Genomic DNA, 22,085 nt, shown 5'->3' on the forward strand with positions numbered 1-22,085 from the left:
AAAAACATAAGCAGAAGTCACTTGCAGTAAAAACAAATTGCTGTTTTTTTTTTTTTTTTTTTCCTTTCACATGATTGGCTGTTCTTGCAAAATTGATTTTTTCTTACCTTTACCTCATTACCTAAGCTAAGTAAAAATTCACTTTGCAAAGTCAAAGAACATGTAGCCACATCCCCCTCCACTTCCTGTCTTCACCCAGCCGAGAGAGGTGCTGTTTGGAGCCGCAGCCATCTTGCCACTTCTGGAAGCTGCTGATGCTTATGTTCCAGCCTGAAATCTGACAGCTGCACTTCCTTCAAGAACTCTGCTTCAACTAGCCACATGCCTGTTGAGCTCTGCAGCCTCACGATGATCCTGTGGAGGTCTATATGGGTCTATGACAAGCCTTGATCCATTTTTATCTATTGAGTGCATTTTTTTTTTATCGTCTTTTATGCTTTTTTAATAAATCGCTACACCTAGATGGAGGCCCCCTCTTGTGTTTTGTTTTTCATATGTGCATTAGGATTGCAAGACCTAAGTTGAGAGGAGCTGCATCCATTTTACCTGGTGTTCCCTACCATTCTCCTGGCCCTTTTATGTGCCCCATTCAATGATGGTTGGGTTCCAGTCAGTGCAATAGCATATTCTTTTTCCAAGAACATGCTTTATTCCTTTTAAGCCTACTACGGGTTGCAGGAAAGAAAATCACTTGATTCCCCCTTAATTACAGGCAGTGTTGATAGGGGAATTTGTCAGGTGGAGCCATTGTGTTCTTAGGGCGGGGGTAGCCATCACCACTGGAGAACACAGTGATTACTGCTGGTGGCTATAATAGCTGCTAGCCATAATCACATGTAAAATCCGACAGGCTGGTTGTACCCAAGTTGATTGATCGATTGACTTGGGTACATTCAGCCTGCCCATACATGGTTCGAATCTCGACCGGTCCTTGCTGAACCAGCTGAGATTAGAACCGTCTATGGCTGGCTTTAACGAGGTTAAGGTAAGAGAAAATCCATTTTGCAAAGATCATGATAATGAGAAATGTAAACAACAGCAGGTTGTTTTTACTGCAAGTAACCTCTGCTTATGTTTGTTTTTGTTTTTTTTTTTGTTTTTTGTTTTTTTTTTAACATTCGTATACTCAGAATTGCCCAGGTTCATGATTTCCTTTTAAAGGAAAACTTATCAACCACAGTGATTTGTAATTTAGCCACTAGAAAGAGGAGACCATCAATTTGCATGGCTCTACCTCTTTAAGAGCTCCATATGGAGAATCTTTTGCATTCACTGAAAAAATACAAGGCATTCTCTGCATGGCATCAGTGCAAAGTGAGTGACCCTCTGTGGTCAGTGTGCACCAAGACAGTCGCTTGGCACAAGGCCTACTACAGTGGATATCAGCTTCTCCAGTCATCCCTCAAATATGAGATATGCATACTTTCAATGGTCCATGGTGGACCAATGTTACTGTGCAATTAAGATCATACCTGGAGTTTAGCTTCAAACAAAATGTTAACATATGCAATGTCTGTTACATCAGCACATTGTCCCAGACAGTGTAGCAGTTGGCTTCTTTACAGGACAGCTGTCGTGCCAAAATAAATCAGGTGCGGTTAACTTATTGGGGGATATCATCAGAATTTACTGGCATATCTGTTATTAAACAAAGGCAAAACCCAGCTTTGCTTACATTGCTGGCAAGACCACTACATTTGGTGCTGCTTGACATACAGGTGTGTAAGAAGCGTCACTTCATGGTTTTGCTCCAACGCATTTCATTTGTTCTCTGTGTTCTTTGTTTCCCCAGATATGTGTCAGATTTCACAAACACACTACAGTCAATAAGGAAGAAGTACAAACTGGACAGTGTGCCCTCTGATTCACTATTTCTGGAAGACTGGGCAGCCTTCCAAAACTCAGTCAGGTAATGTTCCTTGGGCAGAGACTTGTGTAAGCGGTTGATGGGGTATATAGTGGAAAGATTGCATTATTTCTGGCTTATGTTGTCAAATTCAAAAAACAATGAATGTGAAAATAATGCTGTGGAACAGCTAATATTGGAAGGGAAGAGGAGACATGAGACACTTAGCAATGAGATCACCTCCTATTTGTTTAGGCCTCAGGACAGAAGCTTGACATTCCTTTTACTTATTATTCTTTTTTCTCCTTGCCTCTCCTCTCCACTCACGTCTGCTCTACATTTCTCTTGTATTACCTGTCCTCTCATATCTTACTTTATCAACTCTTGTATCAGCACTCCTCTTGTTTCTCTTATTTTTTCCATATCACATCTCTTCTCTCTTCATACCTTCTCTCCCCTTGTATCTCTTCTCTTTCTCGTCTCTCATCTCTTTTTTTTCACATATTTTTCCTCTGCCTGTGTACCACTTATCCTCTCCTCCCGCATCTCATCCCTTATATAACCTCTCCCCCTTCTCCTCCTCTTCTCCTCTTGCACATCTCCTTTCCACTTCCCTTTCCCCTAATGCATCTGCTCCCCTCACTCTTCTCCCCTCTCACATTTCCTTTTGCCACCTCATCTTAACTTAAAAAGTTTTGCCTTTTTAGTTATTTTATTTGTTTACATTTTAATAAAAAAGCAAACACTCAGTTTCTCTTTTTTCCTTTTTTTTTTTTTTTTTATTGTCTTTTTGATTATTGTTCTTTGTTTCCTTTTCAGGATCATAGCCTCTTGTGGTGAGTTGTTAAGACAGTGCGGTGACTTCGAACAACAGTTAGCAAGTCGGTAAGCAAAGTATTCATAACTCAGTCATGACACTTCTCCCAGGCTACATGTACCACAAGGTATTTACAGTTGGTTCTATGTGTATATGTGTTTCTATGTGTTTTTGGGAATCAAGCTTTACTTCACACTCAGTGTCAGGTAGAACATGGACCCCAATAAACACCATATCCATATGAGTTTACATATGTTTTTGTTTCTTGTGCTTCCTGGTCAAAACTTTCATGATCATATTACTTAATCTTGGAAAAAATCTTTCCTGGGACTTTATACCTAGAGGTTTTTTTTTTGTACAGACTTGAGCCCCGGAGATGGAACATCATTCAGGCCTTCATATATACATAGAAATCGGGTGCTGATCTTATGTCTAGGATATACATTACATAGTGGTAGATTGATTCGCCTCAATATTTAGTGTCTGCCGTGTCCCTTGTACCGTATTTAGCTTTGTAGGGCCTCAGCTCTTTCTGAGCTGTCATTCAGAAAACATATAGGTCATTGTTGCTGCCCATCATGGATCTTAAAGGTCATCTTGGGTAGAGATCACGTTTAAAATTAACTACGAGTATTATTATTTCCTCAACAGCTCAATAATGTTTGGTCGCCTGAGAAAAGTGAAAAAAAGGTGTATATTCCGCACCAAACAAAATGTAAAATATTTAAAAAATGTGAAATAATAATATAAACTGCTCCCCTGATTTTGGTAGATTGTACTCAAAAAGCAATTATGTAGTATATAAAGGGCGCTATAGAGTAACTAATTAAGACAGCAATATAAACCTGAATAATTGTACACCTGTGAACAGTGTAAACCACACAAATGAAAAAAGTTATTAACACAATAGACTCAAATGATCAAAGAAAATTATAGATGTAGTCCCAAAATAGTTTATAGCGGTATGAATACAGCAAAAATTCTTCTGTGTGAAACAATCTTGCAACAGAGTAGTGAAAAGTCCTTCACCAACAACACCATAAATGACACCCAATGTGAGCTGGATAATGAATCTGCTTACCAGATAAATTTGGGTCAACCAGGGGGATTTTCTTTATTTTTATGGGTGCAAAAAGATTTTGGACCAAAAAGAGGCAGATTACCTTATTTTACATGCTCCTAAAATCCCAGTTCTATACATAGTGCCAAAGATACATAAAAATAAAGAAAATCCCCCTGGTCGACCCATAATTGGTGGGAATGGCTCTCTTTACTCGAGATTGGGGGAATACCTTGACACATTCCTCCAGCCTTTGGTGACTCAGAGCCAATCCTACCTTAAAGATAGTAGGGAACTCATTGTGCTTTTACAAAATATTGTTGTAACTGATAGCACTTTAATGGTTACGGTAGACATCGAGTCTCTACATACCAATATACGACACAAGGAGGCAGTAAAATGGGCTTTGTTAAAGGAATCCAGAGTAAAGAAATTGCAAACCAACTTCCTGGTGGAAGGGTTAGATTTGGCCATGGGCAACAACTATTTTTGGGCACTCAATAACTACTACAACCGGACTGGGGGTGTAGAAACCCATCCCTTTTTTTTTTCTACAGAAGGTATATCGATGATGTCTTCTTGCTTTGGGAGTGTTCCCATACAAGTCTTGCAGATTTTTTGATACAAATGAACAACAATAACTATGCTCTAAAATTTACGGCAGAATATAGCCCCCACTACTGCTAATTACTTGGATCTCACATACACCAAACATCAAAACACTATTGGCGCAAAGACATTTTTTTAAAGAGACCGACAGAAATGGCTTTGTGCCAACACATAGTTGCCACCACCCTCAGTGGATAGGGGCTGTCCCAAACAGACAATATATGCGATTAAAACGGAATTGCGACAATGAGGACGTATTTTTCTCACAAGCAGAGCTACTCACTAGTAGGTTTCTTGAAAAAGGTTATCTATTGGGGACACTAGAGAATATATTGAATCAGGTGTCAGCAATGGATAGACAATTACTCCTAGCCACTAAGCCTAAAAAAGAATACAAAGAGGAAGGTGGCGTTTGTATCGGGGTTCCACAGACAGTACAAACAAGTCGAAAATATTTTCAAAAAATTTTGGCCTATCCTCCTTAAAGACAAGGACCTACAATCTACCATACTCTTAAAGCCCAAATTTATATATAGAAAAGCACCAGGACTGAGAAACCTTATTGCCCGTAATGTCCCAGACCCCCCCAAAAAAACATCTACCTTTTTAGATGGTTCAGTTTTCATTACTGCACTAGATGTAAAGCCTGTAAAACAACCAGAAAACCAGGCACAAATAAAAAAAATAAAATTTCCAATCATTAGTCACCAAACAAGAATTTAACATTTAAACCTTTGATTACGTGCCATTCGGATCATGTAACTTACGTTTTGGAGTGTCCATGTTACCTACAGTACGTGGGTAGAACTACACGCCAGTTGAGGGTCAGAATTAATGAACACCTTTCCAACATCAAAAAAGGCCTTTTAAACCACAGTGTCTCAAGACATTTTAAACTTTTCCATAATAGTGATCCAAAACTTTTAACTTTTTATGGCATTGACAAAACATCTAAACATTGGAGGGGTACACACATGAAGAGAGCAATCTCACAAAATGAAACCCAGTGGCTGTACAAATTGTGTACTATGCACCCACTGGGTATGAACATAGAATTAGATTTGAATAGTTTTTTGGCGAATGATTAGATTACTAATTAATTTATCATGTGTGCATCTCCTTTTCTATTATCCTTCTCCTTTTGGGGGTCTCCTTTTTTAATTTTATTTTTGATTTTCTATTTTTATTTGTATTTTTTTATTTTTTATTTTAATTTATTTTATTTTTATTTCTAATTTTAATGTTAATTGCACATCATAACCTCTCTCCCAGGTATGTTTGTATCTTTAGTAAAAAAAAGAGTCTAATAGACTCTGGCAGCGCTTATAAGAATAATTGATCGTAAACCATGAACAATCTGAACAATATATACATTCAATCAAGTCCGTGCACTTATATAATAAAAAATTTTGATTATACATGGAAAAGTTAAGTCCTTTGAAAAACCGAATCTCATGGAGTAAGATCCTCAGAGATAGTTGCTGTCACCCAAGCGAGTTCCACATCACACGTGCTCAAATTAAAGAGGGGGGTGTGCAAGAGAACCCCCTCTAAATAAAACTCTTACCAGATCCAAACTTGATCTTTATCGTGTATGTTAAACAGTGGAATTCATGACGGTATCCTCCTTCTGTTGTCCAGATCAAGACAGCTCTCAGGTCATTCAATGGTTCAGGGAATGAAAGAAAAAGGGGCGGACATAGCGTAATCCCATTTAAATCATTTATTGTTTAAAAAAAGAAGGAGAGAATAACCCCCCTTCAGGATGTATAGTTACAAGAAATAGTATATATTTAAGCGGTGTCCACCAGCAAAAACATCAGGCAACTTCAGGTAACGCAGTGTCTCCTACTGCTCTCGACAGGTACCTTCTCCGGTAATAGATGTTGTCTTTCCCTGAGTACACTGGTGTGTCTACGTACGTCGTGTGGCTCCACTCTGACACGTTTTCGTTACTCGTGACATAATCAGATGTTTGTATCTTTGTTGATGCATACATACTTTGCTACATGTATTTTTTACTGTGGTTAATAAGTATTTATATATATCTTAGACATATACAATTTGGATTTTATTGTTATGGCTATCATCGCATTGTCAATATTAATACCCAGTTTGTGCGTTGATCGGCTACAGGCTGCGAAGCAATGTAAACTGGCACCGCGGCTGCGCTATTCAATCTTCCCTTTCTCAAACAGATTTAGCAAGCCCCCTATTTTTGACACACTGCTATAAATATCCCGTTACCTAGTGACCAGGCAAGCTTCCGGAAGACATTATTACGAAACACACGTTGGAGCGCCGCCTGGTCACGTTACTCTACGTCATATCCGGTCTCTTTGGTTGTCTCATCCGGCTGGTGGAACGCACGCCAACCACGGAGGTGGTATCCAGGCGTCCATTCACTTTTACAGCACAGACGAGCTAGCAGCCCCAGTGCCAGGTTTAGGCACTTATAAATTTTAGCAGTCTTTTGGCTTTTTTTTGTATGTTTTACCTTTTTTAACCACTTAAGCCCCAGACCATTTGGCTGGCCAAAGACCAGAGCACTTTTTGTGATCGGCACTGTGTCACTTTAACTGACAATTGCGCGGTCCAGCGACGTTGCACCCAAACCAAATTTTTTCCCACAAATAGAGCTTTCTTTTTGTGGTATTTGATCGCCTCTGCGGTTTTTATATTTTACGCTATCAACAAAAAAAGAGCAACAATTTTGAAAAAAAGCAATATTTTTTACTTTTTGCTATAATAAATATCCCCAAAAAATATATTAAAAAAAACAAATTTTCCTCAATTTATGCCGATACGTATTCTTCTACATATTTTTAATTAAAAAAAAAGCAATAAGCGTATATTGATTGGTTTGCGCAAAAGTTATAGCGTATACAAAATAGGGGATGGTTTTATGGCTTTTTTTATTTCTAATTTTTTTTTATACTAGTAATGGCGGCGATCTGCGATTTTTTTTTTTTTTTTTATCGGGACTGCGACATTATGGCGGACACTTCGGACAATTTTGACACATTTTTTGGACCATTGTCATTTATACAGTGATCAATGCTATAAAATTGCATTGATTACTGGCAGTGCAGGGGTTAACCACTAGGGGGGCAGTGAAGGGGTTAAAGCGGAGCTCCACCCAAAAGTGGAACTTCCGCTCATTGGATTCCTCCCCCCCTCCGGTGTCACAATTGGCACCTTTCAGGGGGGAGGGGGGTGCAGATACCTGTATAATACAGGTATCTGCACCCACTTCCGGCATAGATATCCACAGAATCTGCGGGTATTTACACCACTTCCCGTTCCCCCCCCCCCGCTGTCTGCTGGGAAACACACAGGTCCCAGAGACAGCAGGGACCATCCGTATTGCGCTGCGCGACTCGCGCATGCGCAGTAGGGAACCGGGGAGTGAAGGCGTAAGCCTTCACTTCCCGATTCCCTTACCGAAGATGGAGGCAGCAGCACCCGAGGACCGAGAGACGGTTCGGCCTCGGGTGCCGACATCGCGGGCGCCCTGGACAGGTGAGGGTCCATGTTTTAAAAGTCAGCAGCTGCAGTATTTGTAGCTGCCGACTTTTAAAAAAAAAATTTCGGCGGAGCTCCGCTTTAAGTGTATCCTAGTACGTGTTCTAACTAAAGGGGGGAGGGGACTGTGCAGGGGAGATGACAGATCACCTGTTCATACCTCAGAGAACCGGAAATTGTGTGTTTACACACACAGATCCCGGTTCTCGTTGTGCCCCGAGCGATCGTGGGAGCCGGACGGTGATCGTGACTGCCGGGCACTCGCTCCGCGGATGAGGCGCGTGCGCGCTCCATAGTGGCCGTCTATGGTACGGACGTACCATGACGGCGATTCGCGCAGCCGAGCCATGTTGCCGCACTACAACTGCGGAGGCTAGTCAGCATGCGGTTAATAAATAGAATTACGCTATGGATTTCTATTGTGTTTTCCACATATCCCATGTCTAAACTCCGGGAAGGAAGTTTCTTGTATATCTCCAGTCCACATATGCGAGCAGGCATCATCCTGCCAAAGCGTTATTTGACATTCTTTTTAAGTAAAGAGTTCAAATTTATCTGGTAAGCAGATTCATTATCCAGCACACATTGGGTGTCATTTATGGTGTTGTTGATAAAGGACTTTTCACTACTCTGTTGCAAGATTGTTTCACACAGAAGAATTTTTGCTGTATTCAGACCACTATGAACTGTTTTGGAACTACATCTATGATCTTTTTTTGATCATTTGAGTCTATTGTGGCAACTTTTTTATTTGTGTGGTTTTACACTGTTCACAGGTGTACAATTATTCAGTTTTTTATTGCTGTCTTAATTAGTTACTCTATAGCACCCTCTATATACTACACAATGATTGGTCACCTACCTGCAATCTTAAAAAAAAATGTTTTTTTGCTTTTTAAAGGTAAATGAGAGGCATCTTGTTAATCCTGTAGTTGATCCCATGATCATAGAACATTTGGAGTAAATGGTTGAAGCTTTAAGCTGTGGTTGTGGTGGGTCTCTTGTCAGTACATGTGCAGAGGGCACTTTAGTTAAAGTGTTGAACTGCAGAACCTGCATCTAAAATGCATCTGATCTGCATGCCTTTCAAGTGGCCACATCTCTTCACATCTACTCTGGATGCCATTATCAAGGGCACTACTTTTAGCAAGATCACCAGTCGTCTTCTTCGATGAAGGAACCCTAAGCCACAAACCTGGAAGGCTCATTCCTTGCTGGCAGTTAAGAGTCCTTTTCTGTTCACCACTCCAGAAACATCCAAGTTCAACCCCCTCAAAGTTGGCTTGTAGTCCACCAACAAGGCCTGATGCTCAGTCTGCCAAACCTTTTGGCAAACCTTCTCTGACTTAGCCCTGGCTCACATTGATGCTACTTTGAAATTGCGCCCACTTCACTCGAAGTAGCGCGATTTCAAAGTAGCAAGGTCAGTGCGATTTCAGGTGCTACTTGTTAGACATCTTTGTGGCTTCATGCATAGATGTATATTGAAGTCGCACCTGAAATTGGCAAAAGTAGTGCAGGAACTACTTTTGCAAATCGGTGCAGCGTCGCAAAATCGGTGTCGCTCAGCTTGGAACAGTGTCATTTCCTCAAATAGCCTGCGACTTGCCATGCGATTTGATCTATCAAATCACATGGCAAATCGCTCCAATGTGAACCTAGGCTGAAGGTTTCCAAAGCTGAGGGATGTTTGGAAACATTTGTGGACACTTGAATAGTGTTCACCTCAGATGCTTCAGAAGCTCTCAGCTCCCTCCTCATTTTTTCTCTGTCAACCTTCCTTTGCGATGGCACAGATTAGCAGATCTCCATTTAGCCCTCTCGGGTCTTCTGGATCAAGGGGGTTTTACTCCAACCTGTTCAGTTCCCAAACCCAAGGGTGGTATCTCCCCATCTTGATTCTCAAGGGGGCGAATGTCTTCATTCAAGTTCAGAAATTTCACATGAAATCAAATAGGTCTATCATCAACTCCCTTCACCAGGAAGACTTCCTTTTTTTCGTTGTGGGTCCCCTTCAGTTTCAGTTTTTAGCCCTGGCATTCAGCCTTTCATCTGCACACACTCAGTGTTCACCAGGGTACTGGCCCCAGTACTAGCCCTGCTGCACTCCCATGGATTCCCGCACTCTCTTGACATCCCCCAGCAACTGGGGAAGTCATTTCTTCCTGTATTTTGTAAGATCTCCTTGACCGATGCCATCCTGTTAGGCTAGTGAGGAGTCCTGGGCACCCTGTCCGTGTAGGAGATTTGGTTGTCAGAGAAATGTCTCCTGATCAACCTCTCGAATGTTCAGTTGATTTGGCTGTCTCTGCCAGGTTGGACCAACCTATTGGAGGGTCATCCAATCCAAATTTAAGTGGAAAATGCCAGTGGTGGCATGCATCAATCCATCAGGGAGGAACCTGAAATCATTGTGGCAAGAGAGATAGATCCTATCCTGGGCAGAACTTATTTTGTTCTACTTTAATAAACTTAAAGTGGATGTAAACCCGATTCATGAAATCTGACCTAGGCACATATACTGTATCTGTAGTGTTTTCTTATCTCTCTTCAAAGCACTATGGCTTTCTCCTACTCCGTTCTTCTGTTATCAGCAGCTTCTGACAAGTTCTTTGACACATGTGATAAAACCAGCCTGAATTTTGTGTCAGGGTGAATGCTATAAATAGATTAGCAGAAAGCTGCTCTGCTTAGAGGACAGTTCTGAAAGTTTCTGCCTATATGGACGGGGGTGTGTGCCTTTCCTCCAATCAGCTGTCTCCCAGTGTAATCCAACACTACACTGCTACTGCTGAATGAGGAAGTGAAAATTCTAACACAATGTGCACTTTCTAAACAGTATATAAAGCTGAAGACAGCAGATATACATGTAAAACGTATGTAGGAGGATTTGTTTCATCTCTGTGTATCATCTGTGGCTGTTCACTTCACTGGGTATAAGTGAAGGTTTACATCTACTTTAAGAAACTGTTATGTGATTTACATTTACAGGTTTTACTAAACCCTAAAATAGCAGTTTTAAGAGGACTGACCCTTTAACTAGAAATCCATTTACATAGTCCACATTTGTGTTCTTGATGCTAAATAAATGTATATTTTAACATTTAAAAAAAATGTTCTATTCATGTGTTCTAGGATCTTGTCCACAGCCGGAAAACACTTGTCTGAATCCTACAGCCCTCGCAGCCTTACTGGCATGCAGGAGGCAAGCAGCACAGAGCGTAAGAGCAGCAAAAACCCCTGGCAGGAGTACAATTACCTCCAGAAGGGCAACCCGGCAGAGTATGGAAGCCTGATGGAGACGTTGTACATGCTAAAGGTTAGCTATACCCTTCCCATTGGGCTGTCCCAAATAAAGCATTCTTTGCTTATCGCTGTTTACTCATCAATGGCAGGAACACAAAATTCTGACTTATGCAGACAATAGTTCCCTGATTAGTGTTCAGTGAGCTTGCTTACATAACACAAAATGTCATGGTACACTTTATTCAACATCTGTTCTCCTGCCATATCAGTTTTCATTGAAATCTACTCTTCATACTGTTTCCCTGCCAGGTATCATATAATAGCACAATGTCAAATATGCTCTTAGTCCTTGTAGCACTGGTGTTTGGGGTCACACTTCTACTATGGTGCCGTATTTTCTCTGTTCGTATTTGGCCCGAATTTTAAAATTTTCTTCAATAATCCATATGGATATGCATTTGTTGTGGACAGAGCGAAAAGGATAAAGCGGGGGGGCTCCCCCCCATGGACATACCAGGCCCTTAGGTCTGGTATGGATCTAAGGGGAACCCCCTAAACCGAAAAATCGGCGTGGGGTCCCCCCCAAAATCCATACCATACCCTTATCCGAGCACACAGGCCGGCCGGTCAGGAATGGAGGTGGGGACGAGCGAGCGACCCCCCTCCTGGACCGTACCAGGCCGCATGCCCTCAACATGGGGGGTGGGTGCTTTGGGGCATGGGGGGCACCCTGCGGGCCCCCCCCACCCCAAAGCACCTTGTCCCCATGTTGATGAGGACAAGGGCCTCTTCCCGACAACCCTGGCCGTTGGTTGTCGGGGTCTATGGGCAGGGGGCTTATCGGAATCCGGGAGCCCCCTTTAATAAGGGGGCCCCCAGATCCCGGCCCCCCACCCTATGTGAATGAGTATGGGGTACATCGTACCCCTACCCATTCACCTAGGGGAAAAAAGTGCCAATAAAAAACACACTACACAGGTTTTTAAAGTAATTTATTAGACAGCTCCGGGGTCTTCTTCCAATTTCGGGGGTCTTCTTCCGACTTCACGGGTCTTCTTCTGACTTCCGGGGTTCTCTTCCGACTTCGAGGGTCTCTCCGGCGTCTTCTCCCGGTGTCCTGATCTTCTGCCGGCTCCTCCGCTATCTTCTGCAGCTCAATTGCTAGCGGTGGCCCGGACTTCTGCCTTCTGCCTTCTTCTTTTCTTCCAATGTTGACACGATGCTCTCTCCAGCTGCAATGGTCTCTGAGCTCTCCGCAATGAACTTATATAGGCGGTGACCCCGCCCCCTTATGAGGTCACTGTCTCGGGGCATGCTGGGACTGTGCCGTCATAAGGGGGAGTGGTCATCACCCGGTGACCACGCCCCCTAAAACGTCAGTCCCAGCATGCCCAGGGACTGTGACAGCATAAGGGCGCGGGGTCACCGCCTATATGAGTCCGTTGCGGAGAGCTCAGAGACCATTGCAGCTGGAGAGAGCGTCGTGTCAACATCTCTGGTAGAGAAGAGGGAAGAAGACGATCCAGAAGTCTGGGCCACCGCTGGCAAAAGAGCAGCAGTAGATAGCGGTGGAGCCGGCAGAAGATGCGGACACCGGGAGAAGACGCCGAAGAGACCCCCGAAGTCGGAAGAGGACCCCCGAAGTCGGAAGAAGACCCCGGAGCTGCCTAATAAATTACTTTAAAAACCTGTGTATTGTGTTTTTTATTGACACTTTTTTCCCTAGGTGAATGGGTAGGGGTACGATGTACCCCATACTCATTCACATAGGGTGGGGGGCCAGGATCTGGGGGCCCCCTTATTAAAGGGGGCTCCCGGATTCCGATAAGCCCCCCGCCCGCAGACCCGACAACCAACGGCCAGGGTTGTCGGGAAGAGGCCCTTGTCCTCATCAACATGGGAACAAGGTGCTTTGGGGTGGGGGGGGCCCGCAGGGTGCCCCCCATGCCCCAAAGCACCCACCCCCCCATGTTGAGGGCATGCGGCCTGGTACGGTCCAGGAGGGGGGGGGGGGGGCGCTCGCTCGTCCCCACCCCCATTCCTGACCGGCCGGGCTGTGTGCTCGGATAAGGGTCTGGTATGGATTTTGGGGGGACCCCCACGCCGATTTTTTGCCGTAGGGGGTTCGCCTTACAATCCATACCAGACCTAAGTGCCTGGTATGCCCCTGGGGGGGAACCCACGCCAGTTTTTTTATTTAAAACTTGGCGTGGAGTTCCCCCTTATGGTTCATACCAACACCAACTACTGTATGTTTTCATTTGTTAATGTCAAAAATGTGGCAAAGTCGTACAAAGTAGTACTGCTCCCAAATCGCGGTAAAATCACGGCCGCGAAATCGCGGTAAAATCGCGCGACTTTGAAGTCGTATAAGTGTGAAAGGGGCCTTAGTCTTTAAGTGATTAAACTGCTCTCATTTACAAACCGAAGTTCTTTCTTTTGATCTAAAAGAACCAAAAGATACTTTGATCAAAGTTCTCTGACATTTTGAAAAACATTTTGCGGAGGTACTTTTTTTTTTTTTTTTTTCAGCTGTGGGTAAGCAGAGAACGACTCTGCACTGTTTACATAGAATCGTGGAAATTCTGGATTAAGATCATGAAGGGGTTGAATCAATTTTTTTTTTTTTTTTAACGATTAATTGTGCAGCTCTATTATGTAGATTGTATCAGGGTCTCCTAAAGAAGCTCTACATTCCAAAATGTGTTGGAACCTCTGGACACCTCTCTGCACAACACATAACCACCCAACCTTCTATGAAGCAAGCACATTCTTTTTATATATTATTTGGAGTTCATTTGTAACTTGAAATACCTATTGGTTAATGAGAGGTGTGGCTTTGGTAGCAGAGAGGCACCCTGGGAATAGCTGTGGCACGCGTGCCATAGGTTCGCCATCACTGATCTAGGTGGATCCCGACCATAAGGTTAGGATCTCTTCAGAGCCTGGACTGGCTCTGTGACGTCTGCTGACAGTGGGCTTTAACCTGCTGTCGACTGAAAACAAGTCACAGAAGTGATTAGAATGAACTGCACTCGTCTGATGCCTAGGAGAAGTATAGCCAAAAAAGCTTTGGCTATACTTCTCCTTTAAAAAACTTTTGACTATACATATGCCTTTAAGCTGTTCATACATGGAGCAACCCTCCAGCTTGATCTGCAAATCGAAGGAGCCAGATGAAAAATTGTCAGGCTGAACAGCACCTGCATCCAATCATATACAGCCACTGTTTAGATACTTTGGCATCCATCGATGGCGGCTGTCGGAAAAAACAATAGCGGGCAGGGAAGATTCATCCATCCATGGCTAGAGAAATCAGTAGATTTCACTTGTTCAGCCCACAGGGCAGTAAGAGAAAAAAATCTTACCAACCATCTTAAGCATTGGTCTGCTTTAATTGACAAATAGCTGATCTCACTGCCATTAAATTATGAGTTCCAGTATAGTACGGAAGCGTATATAGACCATTGACAGCTGACTCACCCTCGGTAGATGTAAACCGTGCAATGTCCTTTCCACAATTATGCAAGCACACATTAGGGATGATCTAAGTGGAAGTCAATTAACCTAGCATTATGTAGATTTAAAAGAACCGCTCTACCCTGGTGAAGCAAGCCTAGCACGCTCCACATACAGGTCAAAAGCACTTATTTACTTGCTCAGCAAAAGTCACAAGTATACAGTAGGTCACAACTCACATATGTACAACAATACACCAATCTTCTCTGAGTAGAAGAACTTCAGCAGTACATGGACAACTGGAAATATAGAGGGAAAACCCACCATGCAAGAACACCTTTTTTCAAAACCGTATAACTTGTTTACCTTTTTGCTTTTACATGTTATTAATACATGGACCTGTTTAAAAAAAAAAAAAACAGGTAAGATGGAGCGTGGATCATTTGTTTCTTTTTCATACACCTCTTCCAGGAGAAAGGAGCAGTCAATGCCGGCCTTCTTTCCTCCGCCCGATCAGCTCTAACTCGCCAAAATCAGGTAGCTCACCAGTTGGCTTTCGATTCTGTCTTCTTGAGGATAAAAAAACAACTCTTGTTGGTGCCCAAGATGGAGGTAAGTTTTACCCCAGTTCTAGATGATGCTCTCTGCATTTAAGTGAAGGCTCTTTAGCACCTACACACATGTAGTAATGCATGGTCCTTACCAATGTAACTGTGTGGGTTTATGAAAGTCTTTATTTTAAATTCATGTTCATTGTGCTTTTTAAACGCACTTTTTTTTTTTTGGTTCAGATTTGTAAAAAAATGCACAAAATATGTTTTTGCATTTACGATTCTTAATTTATTGAGTCTGCTTTAAATGAACATTTCAATATATTTACTGGCCTTGTTCACATGGAGAGTACTAAAGCATAAGCCCATTGAGAGCAATGTGTACCTACACAGGGATGCACGGGTGCTCTTTGCTTGCAGTACCATTGATGTCACGGACATAGGCGCTGCTCCCAATCTGACAATGGTGCAGGTGCAGGGCCCTGAGCGCTGACAGTGTGCGCTCTGGGCCGTGCATCCTTGCGGATGTCAGATTGGGAGCAGCCTCTGTGTCCATGCAGCTGCTGAGTCCAAAAGGATATAAATGGCACTGCATGAATAAATTCCTCCAATGCCATTAAATACAGCAACCGTAAAATGAAAAAAAAAACTAGCTTTAATCAATAAGAAAAGCAATTATTGTGTGCCAGTCAAGTGACTCTGCCTAGGCAAATTATGTCATTAGTCTGCTGCAGGCAGGACAAAGTCACAAGATGAGAACCTGCAGCAGGGGACTGCTCTGTGTCAAAAATGTGTTTTTCCGGTGCTGCCCCCTCAAATGTTCTTTCATTCACTACATTGCATTGCTCTTCTGAGTCCAGCGCTACTCACTCCACTTCCTGTGTGCCCCATGGGAGGATGTCATCACAGTGCTCTGGGCTCACAGTACTGCTGCACAGGAAATGGTTAGGTATTGGTAAGGAAATGCTTAAGAGCACAGGAAGGGGTTGAACCTTGATTTTTTTTTTTTTTTTTGTGTTATGAGAGCAGCAGGGGGTTTGAGGAGCGGCTCACACACAGACAGAGAGGGGAGGGGGGAGGAGGACACAGGAGCAGAGAGGAAAGCAGATAGCAGGCTGCTGATGACAGAGGCACGTAAACTGACCACGATGTCTGGTCTCGGCAGCCATGATACACTGTGGTCAGTTTACAGAGGGGTGGGGAGAAACTGGCAGGATCATCCAGGTTTTTTAGGTGTTACAGGGGGCCAAATGACACAGGATAAGCACTGTGTCATATAACATGCTTTAAAGGAGCAGGATCCATTTTTTGGGGGGGTTCACAAACGCACACTGGTGCAATGCGGGAAACCCTGCAAACCCAGTGCGGGTTCCCACATCCCACCTGAATCGCCGACAGTTCACACTGCCCTATGCGAACCGCTGGGAGTGTCAATACAAAGTTAATGACACCCCCAGATCAGTTCGCATATCGAAGTGCCAACTGTCAATTCGGACAGGAATCGGATTGCATGGGTGTGAATGCCCATGTGATCTGATTCTGGTGAGGACAAAAAAAGGGTCCTGCGTGATTTTGGTCCGAATGCAATGCGAATTTAGCCATACAATCTGTATGGCTGAATTTGCATAGCACAGACATCGCATGTGATCTGCACAGCAGTGCGGTGCAAATCACACGCAATGTCTGACATTGCTATAGTGTGAACCGGCACTAAATGGACCTGAACAGAATGTGTACAAAAAAAAGCAGAGGGAAAGGACTAGTAACTAATATTGCCTATAGGCTCTCTGAAATTGGTCTTTTCCCCATTACTGACATACCATGACTTGTTCCATACAGCGTCTGTCCATCTTGGTAGAGGCAGGGCTTTGATTCCTCATGTCAGGTGCGCCCCTTAATAACTAGTGAAAAAATAACCACAAAGCACAGCTCCACAGAATGAATGAAAGTAGCAGTGAGGTGTTTGCCTGCAATTTCCTAAGTTACAGCTTCCTCTCCTGAAAGGAGAACCATAAGCTTGCACAGTAGTGACATCACCAAAGTCTCACTCAGAGAGACTTGGCAGTCAGAGGCAGAAGTGCCTTAGATGATCTCACAGTGCAGATATACAGCTATGAGTCAAACTATTCATAGGATTTTGATATAATTTTGCTATAACTTCTTTCATCTGTGACTCTTAATTTTCAGAGCTGGGGATTTGAAGAGTCAGGAGAAACACTGACAGAAGATTTACCCACATTCAGCCTTACTCCGCTCGAGTATATAAGTAATGTAAGTGGTGCTATATACTACCAATGGCCAGACTGTGATGAATTTATCACTGATTAAATTAACATTGCTGTATTAAACTTGCCAACTTGAAGGGGTTGTCTCTCTCTAAAGCAAGCCATAGATGATGCGAATTTCTTTCCTGCAATCATGGGTTGCAGAAAAGAAAATTGCTTGATTCTCCATCAACAAAGACCATTTTGATTGGGGAATCCCTCCCACAAGGCTATTGTGTTCTGCTGGCAGGTAGCCTTCCTTACCAGTGGAATACATCGATCACTGCTGGCTGCTAAAGTGATCGCATATGAAAAAAATCCAACAGGCTGGTTGTACTGAAGTCGATCGATGGTTCGACTACAATTCAACCAGTCTGCCCATAGATTAAATGAATCTTGGGCGGTCTCTGCTGAACCTGCTGAGGTTTAATGCATCTTTGGCTGGCTTCAATGATGTGTAGAAATTTTTTACGGAATTGTTCATGTTAAATTGATGCTTCCATTTTCAGTAAATACTGCAATTTAAAATCCACCAGCAGACTCTCAGTTCTTATGGATACTAGTTGAAGCCTTGGCACTTTAGATCCCAGTTTTGCATGCCTGCCCTGGTCTTACCTAGGTTGTTTCATACTTCTTAATAGTATTTTTTATGCATTTATGATGATAAAGAATGAAAAGAGGAGGTGGGGAACTCCCCAACACTTCAAGGTAAGTGGGAACAGTGCCAAAAACTATGGTGGGGATATTTCAACAAGGGATTCCCAGTTATAAAGGACCAAAAAGTGGTATTTGTTGCCAGTGTACCCAATTATTATTATTATTATTATTATTATTATTATTATTATTATTATTATTCAGGATTTATATAGCGTCAACAGTTTACACAGCGCTTTACAATATAAAAAGGAGACAATACAGTTATAATACAATAAAATACAAGAGGATTGAGGGGGCCCTGCTCAGAAGAGCTTACAATCTAATAGGGTGGGGCAGGTGGTACAAAAGGTTGTAACTGTGGGGAATGAGCTGATGGAAGTGGTAGAAGAATAGTTGAAGACGTGATAGGCTTTTCCGAAGAGATGAGTTTTCAGGGATCGCCTGAAGGTAGCAAGAGTAGGGGATAGCCGGACCAGTGGAGGTAGCGAGTTCCAGAGGATGGGAGAGGCTCTGGAGAAATCCTGGAGACAAGCATGGGAGGAGGAGATGAGAGAGCTTGAACGTAGGAGGTCTTGGGAGAAGCGGAGAGGTCGATTATGTGATATTTGGAGACAAGTTGGTGATGTAGCTCGGGGCAGAGTTGTGAATGGCTTTGTATGTTGTGGTTAGTATTTTGAATTTAATTCGCTGGGTGATTGGGAGCCAGTGTAGGGATTGGAGGAGAGGGTTGGCAGACACTGGTAAGGTGGATAAGTCTGGCAGCAGCATTCATGATAGACTGAAGAGGGGATAGCCTATGGAGAGGCAGGCCAATGAGAAGGGAGTTACAATAGTCAAGGCGAGAGATAATAAGGGAGTGAATGAGGAGCTTGGTGGTTTCATTTGTTAAAAAGGGGCGAATTTTAGAGATGTTACGGAGATGAATTCCACAAACTTTTGACAGCGATTGGACTTGGGGCTGAAATGACAAGGCAGAGTCTAGGATTACACCTAGTACAGTACTACAGAAGCAAATACTCTTGCGCACAGGTGTATAGGCTAGACGATCTCAAGGTTTCAAAAGGGACAGTGAATTTCAGCCTTGCTGCTCTCCAGGATGGGATTATCCTAGTAGTCAATGATAAGAAAGAAAAAGAGAGCGCACCGGCCTAGTGCATTATCCTTAAGAAAATGATTTATTAAAAACAGGATTAAAAACTACTCACAAAGGTAGAAAGAAATATCGCACTGTAAGCAGTCACAAAGTGATAAATCCGCAGGTAGCAGTCTCCAGGTCCTAGGAGGAGGACGCACGAACCGCCGCTGGCTAACGCGTTTCAAAGGTGTCTCTTCTTCAGAGCCTTAGCTGTGCTGATCTCTTGCTACCATTTATACATGTGTCTGACTGAAATGGTATTGGAACTCCTCCCTTAATTGATGGGAGGTTCCAAAGGGGGAGGAGAGGGGGGTTTGTGGGCCTCTGCCTGATTGTTATAAGATATTACTTTGGTAGGTATAGGTATCAATTCATAATATATTGTTTTGTTGTATTTTATTTATTTATTTAATTCGCTCAACTTTGTCTCCTTCCACATGCGCCTGCACACTGGGGGTGCAAACAGTAAGGTGACCTGGGTCTATTACTACACATAATACATCTAGTGGTCTTGGGTAGAACAATATGAGGTTATATAATATATCCAATACCGTTTCAGTCAGACACATGTATAAATGGTAGCAAGAGATCAGCACAGCTAAGGCTCTGAAGAAGAAGAGACACCTTTTGAAACGTGTTAGCCAGCGGCGGTTCGTGCGTCCTCCTCCTAGGACCTGGAGACTGCTACCTGCGGATTTATCACTTTGTGACTGCTTACAGTGCGATATTTCTTTCTACCTTTGTGAGTAGTTTTTAATCTTGTTTTTAATTCCGTAAATCATTTTCTTAAGGATAATGCACTAGGCCGGTGCGCTCTTTTTCTTTCTTATCATTACACCTAGTACCCGGACGTGAGGGTACCCTAGTCAAGTCCTAGTTAAGTAGGATTATGAAGGGCCATTAGCTCTGCCTCTGACAGTTAAAATTGCTCCCATTCATGTAGTAACCAGATCCAAAACTACATAGCTTCTAAGATGAAGCATAATTACACCAATGAGGCCCTAGTTCAGGTGTACAGTATGTAAACCATAATATTGAGCTTCTCCATTCACTTTTGGTCTGTTTAGTATTTAGTACCACCATAGGTGTATTGTTATATCTGGCAATAGTTGCACAGAAATACCAGTGGATTCTGTCAGAAATATTGGGACCTGATAACCTTCTATGTCCTTTGCCTTTGCTTCACTCTTATCAGTTAGAATTGTTGGTAGTTCTCTCTGTGTACCTCAGATCACCTCTCCTATTATACGGAGAAGTGGAGAGAAGGGGGCCTTTTGTAGTCCCAACACATTTCCTGTCCTAGGGTGAGAAAGCTGCCCCTTCATTGATACAGTACAGGTAATACGTGTTGTCACTCTTGCACAGGAAGTGTGTTACAGATAGGTTCAAAGCTGAAAATATAGAGGAAAAACTGAAAAAATAAAACATGCAGCCTCCACATTACAACTGACACTTTTTATTTTTTTGGATAAGATACACTGGGGAAGCTAGATGTGACTTTATTAAGCAGTGATGAATTTGATACCAAGGCTCCTTGCAATATCTTCTCATCCCACTGTATGGCTAGGAGGCACAGCCTACATGAAGGTGGCAACACTACTCTGTATTCAGGAACAGTGTAGTAGCATTTGAATAAATCTAAATCATAAAGAAACAAAAAACTAGAGTGGAGACAGGAGTGAATGTCTCATACACATAATGTAAATGGTGTAAATATTTAACATAAAAAGTCCACAGTGGGCCACCAATCATGTAACCATATGATTACAAAGTCCACACAAGTGTGTGAGATGATGGTCAAGGGACAAATGACAGCCACCAATGTGACAATCCAACCACCATGGATAATGACAAGGCGCTTACCAGAAAATGTGTATCCAAATACCATACGGTAGTGGGCACACAGGCAGAGGTAAAAGGACATCAACCAGGGGAGCCAGATCACTCAGGTACAGTATCTCTGGATGGATAAGTCTCACAGATCTCCACAGCTCTGGTATGGATGGATGCCAACATGGAAGCACCATCATCCCACTGGATCCTCTGCGCTTTGTAGAGCTGAGGGCACCTGTCTTACAAATTCCTGCAATCACAGCATCAGTCAGCAAACCGGGATTCGTAAGACAGGTACCCTCAGCTCTACAAAGCGCAGTGGACCCAGGGGATGATGGTGCATCCATGTTGGAGTCCATCCATACCACAGCTGTGGAGATCTGTGAGACTTATCCATCCAGAGATACCTGAGTGATCTGGCCCCCTGGTTGATGTCCTTTTACATCTGCCTGTGCGACCCACTACCGTATGGTATTTGGGTCCACATTTTCTGGTTAGTGCATTGTCATTATTCATGGTGATGGGATTGTCATTTGTTGTTTGAACATCATCTCAAGCACTTGTGTGGACTTTGTATTCATATGGGTACATGAATGGTGGCCTACTGTGGACTTTTTAATTTGATATATTTTCACTATTTACATTATATGTATGAGACATTCACTCCTGTCTCCACTCTAGTTTTTGTTTCATTAGGATTTATACTTATTCATATAATCACATTTACCTATACTTATCTAGTGCAGCACTTTGAGTCTTGTATTTTGCACACTAATTGTCAATTGTGGTGCTAGCACATTTTGCACAATCGTTAGCACAGTAATTTTCTCTTTATTTAGTGCAGTAGCATTGTCACCCCATTACAGAAATTTGTATTTGTGATACTTTGCAAGGGGACTAAAGGGAAAGCCGTGAGTGCAGATGCACATACAGCAAAGTGCTGTAGAAGATGTTTTTTAAAGGTAGACCGTAATCTTACTTTATTATTTATTTTTAATATTAAATGTATATATTTTTTTAAGGAACAATTTAACTGATTTCTACAGTCAAACCCGTTTCTCTGCTTTATTAGAACACTTCTAG

General features: G+C 42.7%; 1 protein-coding gene across 1 annotated transcript in view; it reads left to right on the plus strand.

Moving 5' to 3' along the window:
- The window catches only part of LOC141148931 (conserved oligomeric Golgi complex subunit 7-like), a 72,734-nt gene that overhangs the window by 41,548 nt on the left and 9,101 nt on the right, over nucleotides 1-22,085 (plus strand). Inside the window, exons 11-15 of the mRNA XM_073636823.1 lie at nucleotides 1,793-1,909; nucleotides 2,666-2,731; nucleotides 10,993-11,176; nucleotides 15,034-15,174; nucleotides 17,301-17,384. Of these exons, the coding sequence (XP_073492924.1) occupies nucleotides 1,793-1,909; nucleotides 2,666-2,731; nucleotides 10,993-11,176; nucleotides 15,034-15,174; nucleotides 17,301-17,384 (592 nt within the window). The remainder of the gene's footprint in view (nucleotides 1-1,792; nucleotides 1,910-2,665; nucleotides 2,732-10,992; nucleotides 11,177-15,033; nucleotides 15,175-17,300; nucleotides 17,385-22,085) is intronic.

The sequence above is a fragment of the Aquarana catesbeiana genome, linkage group LG06, assembly GCF_042186555.1.
Source record: "Aquarana catesbeiana isolate 2022-GZ linkage group LG06, ASM4218655v1, whole genome shotgun sequence".
NCBI lineage: Eukaryota > Metazoa > Chordata > Amphibia > Anura > Ranidae > Aquarana > Aquarana catesbeiana.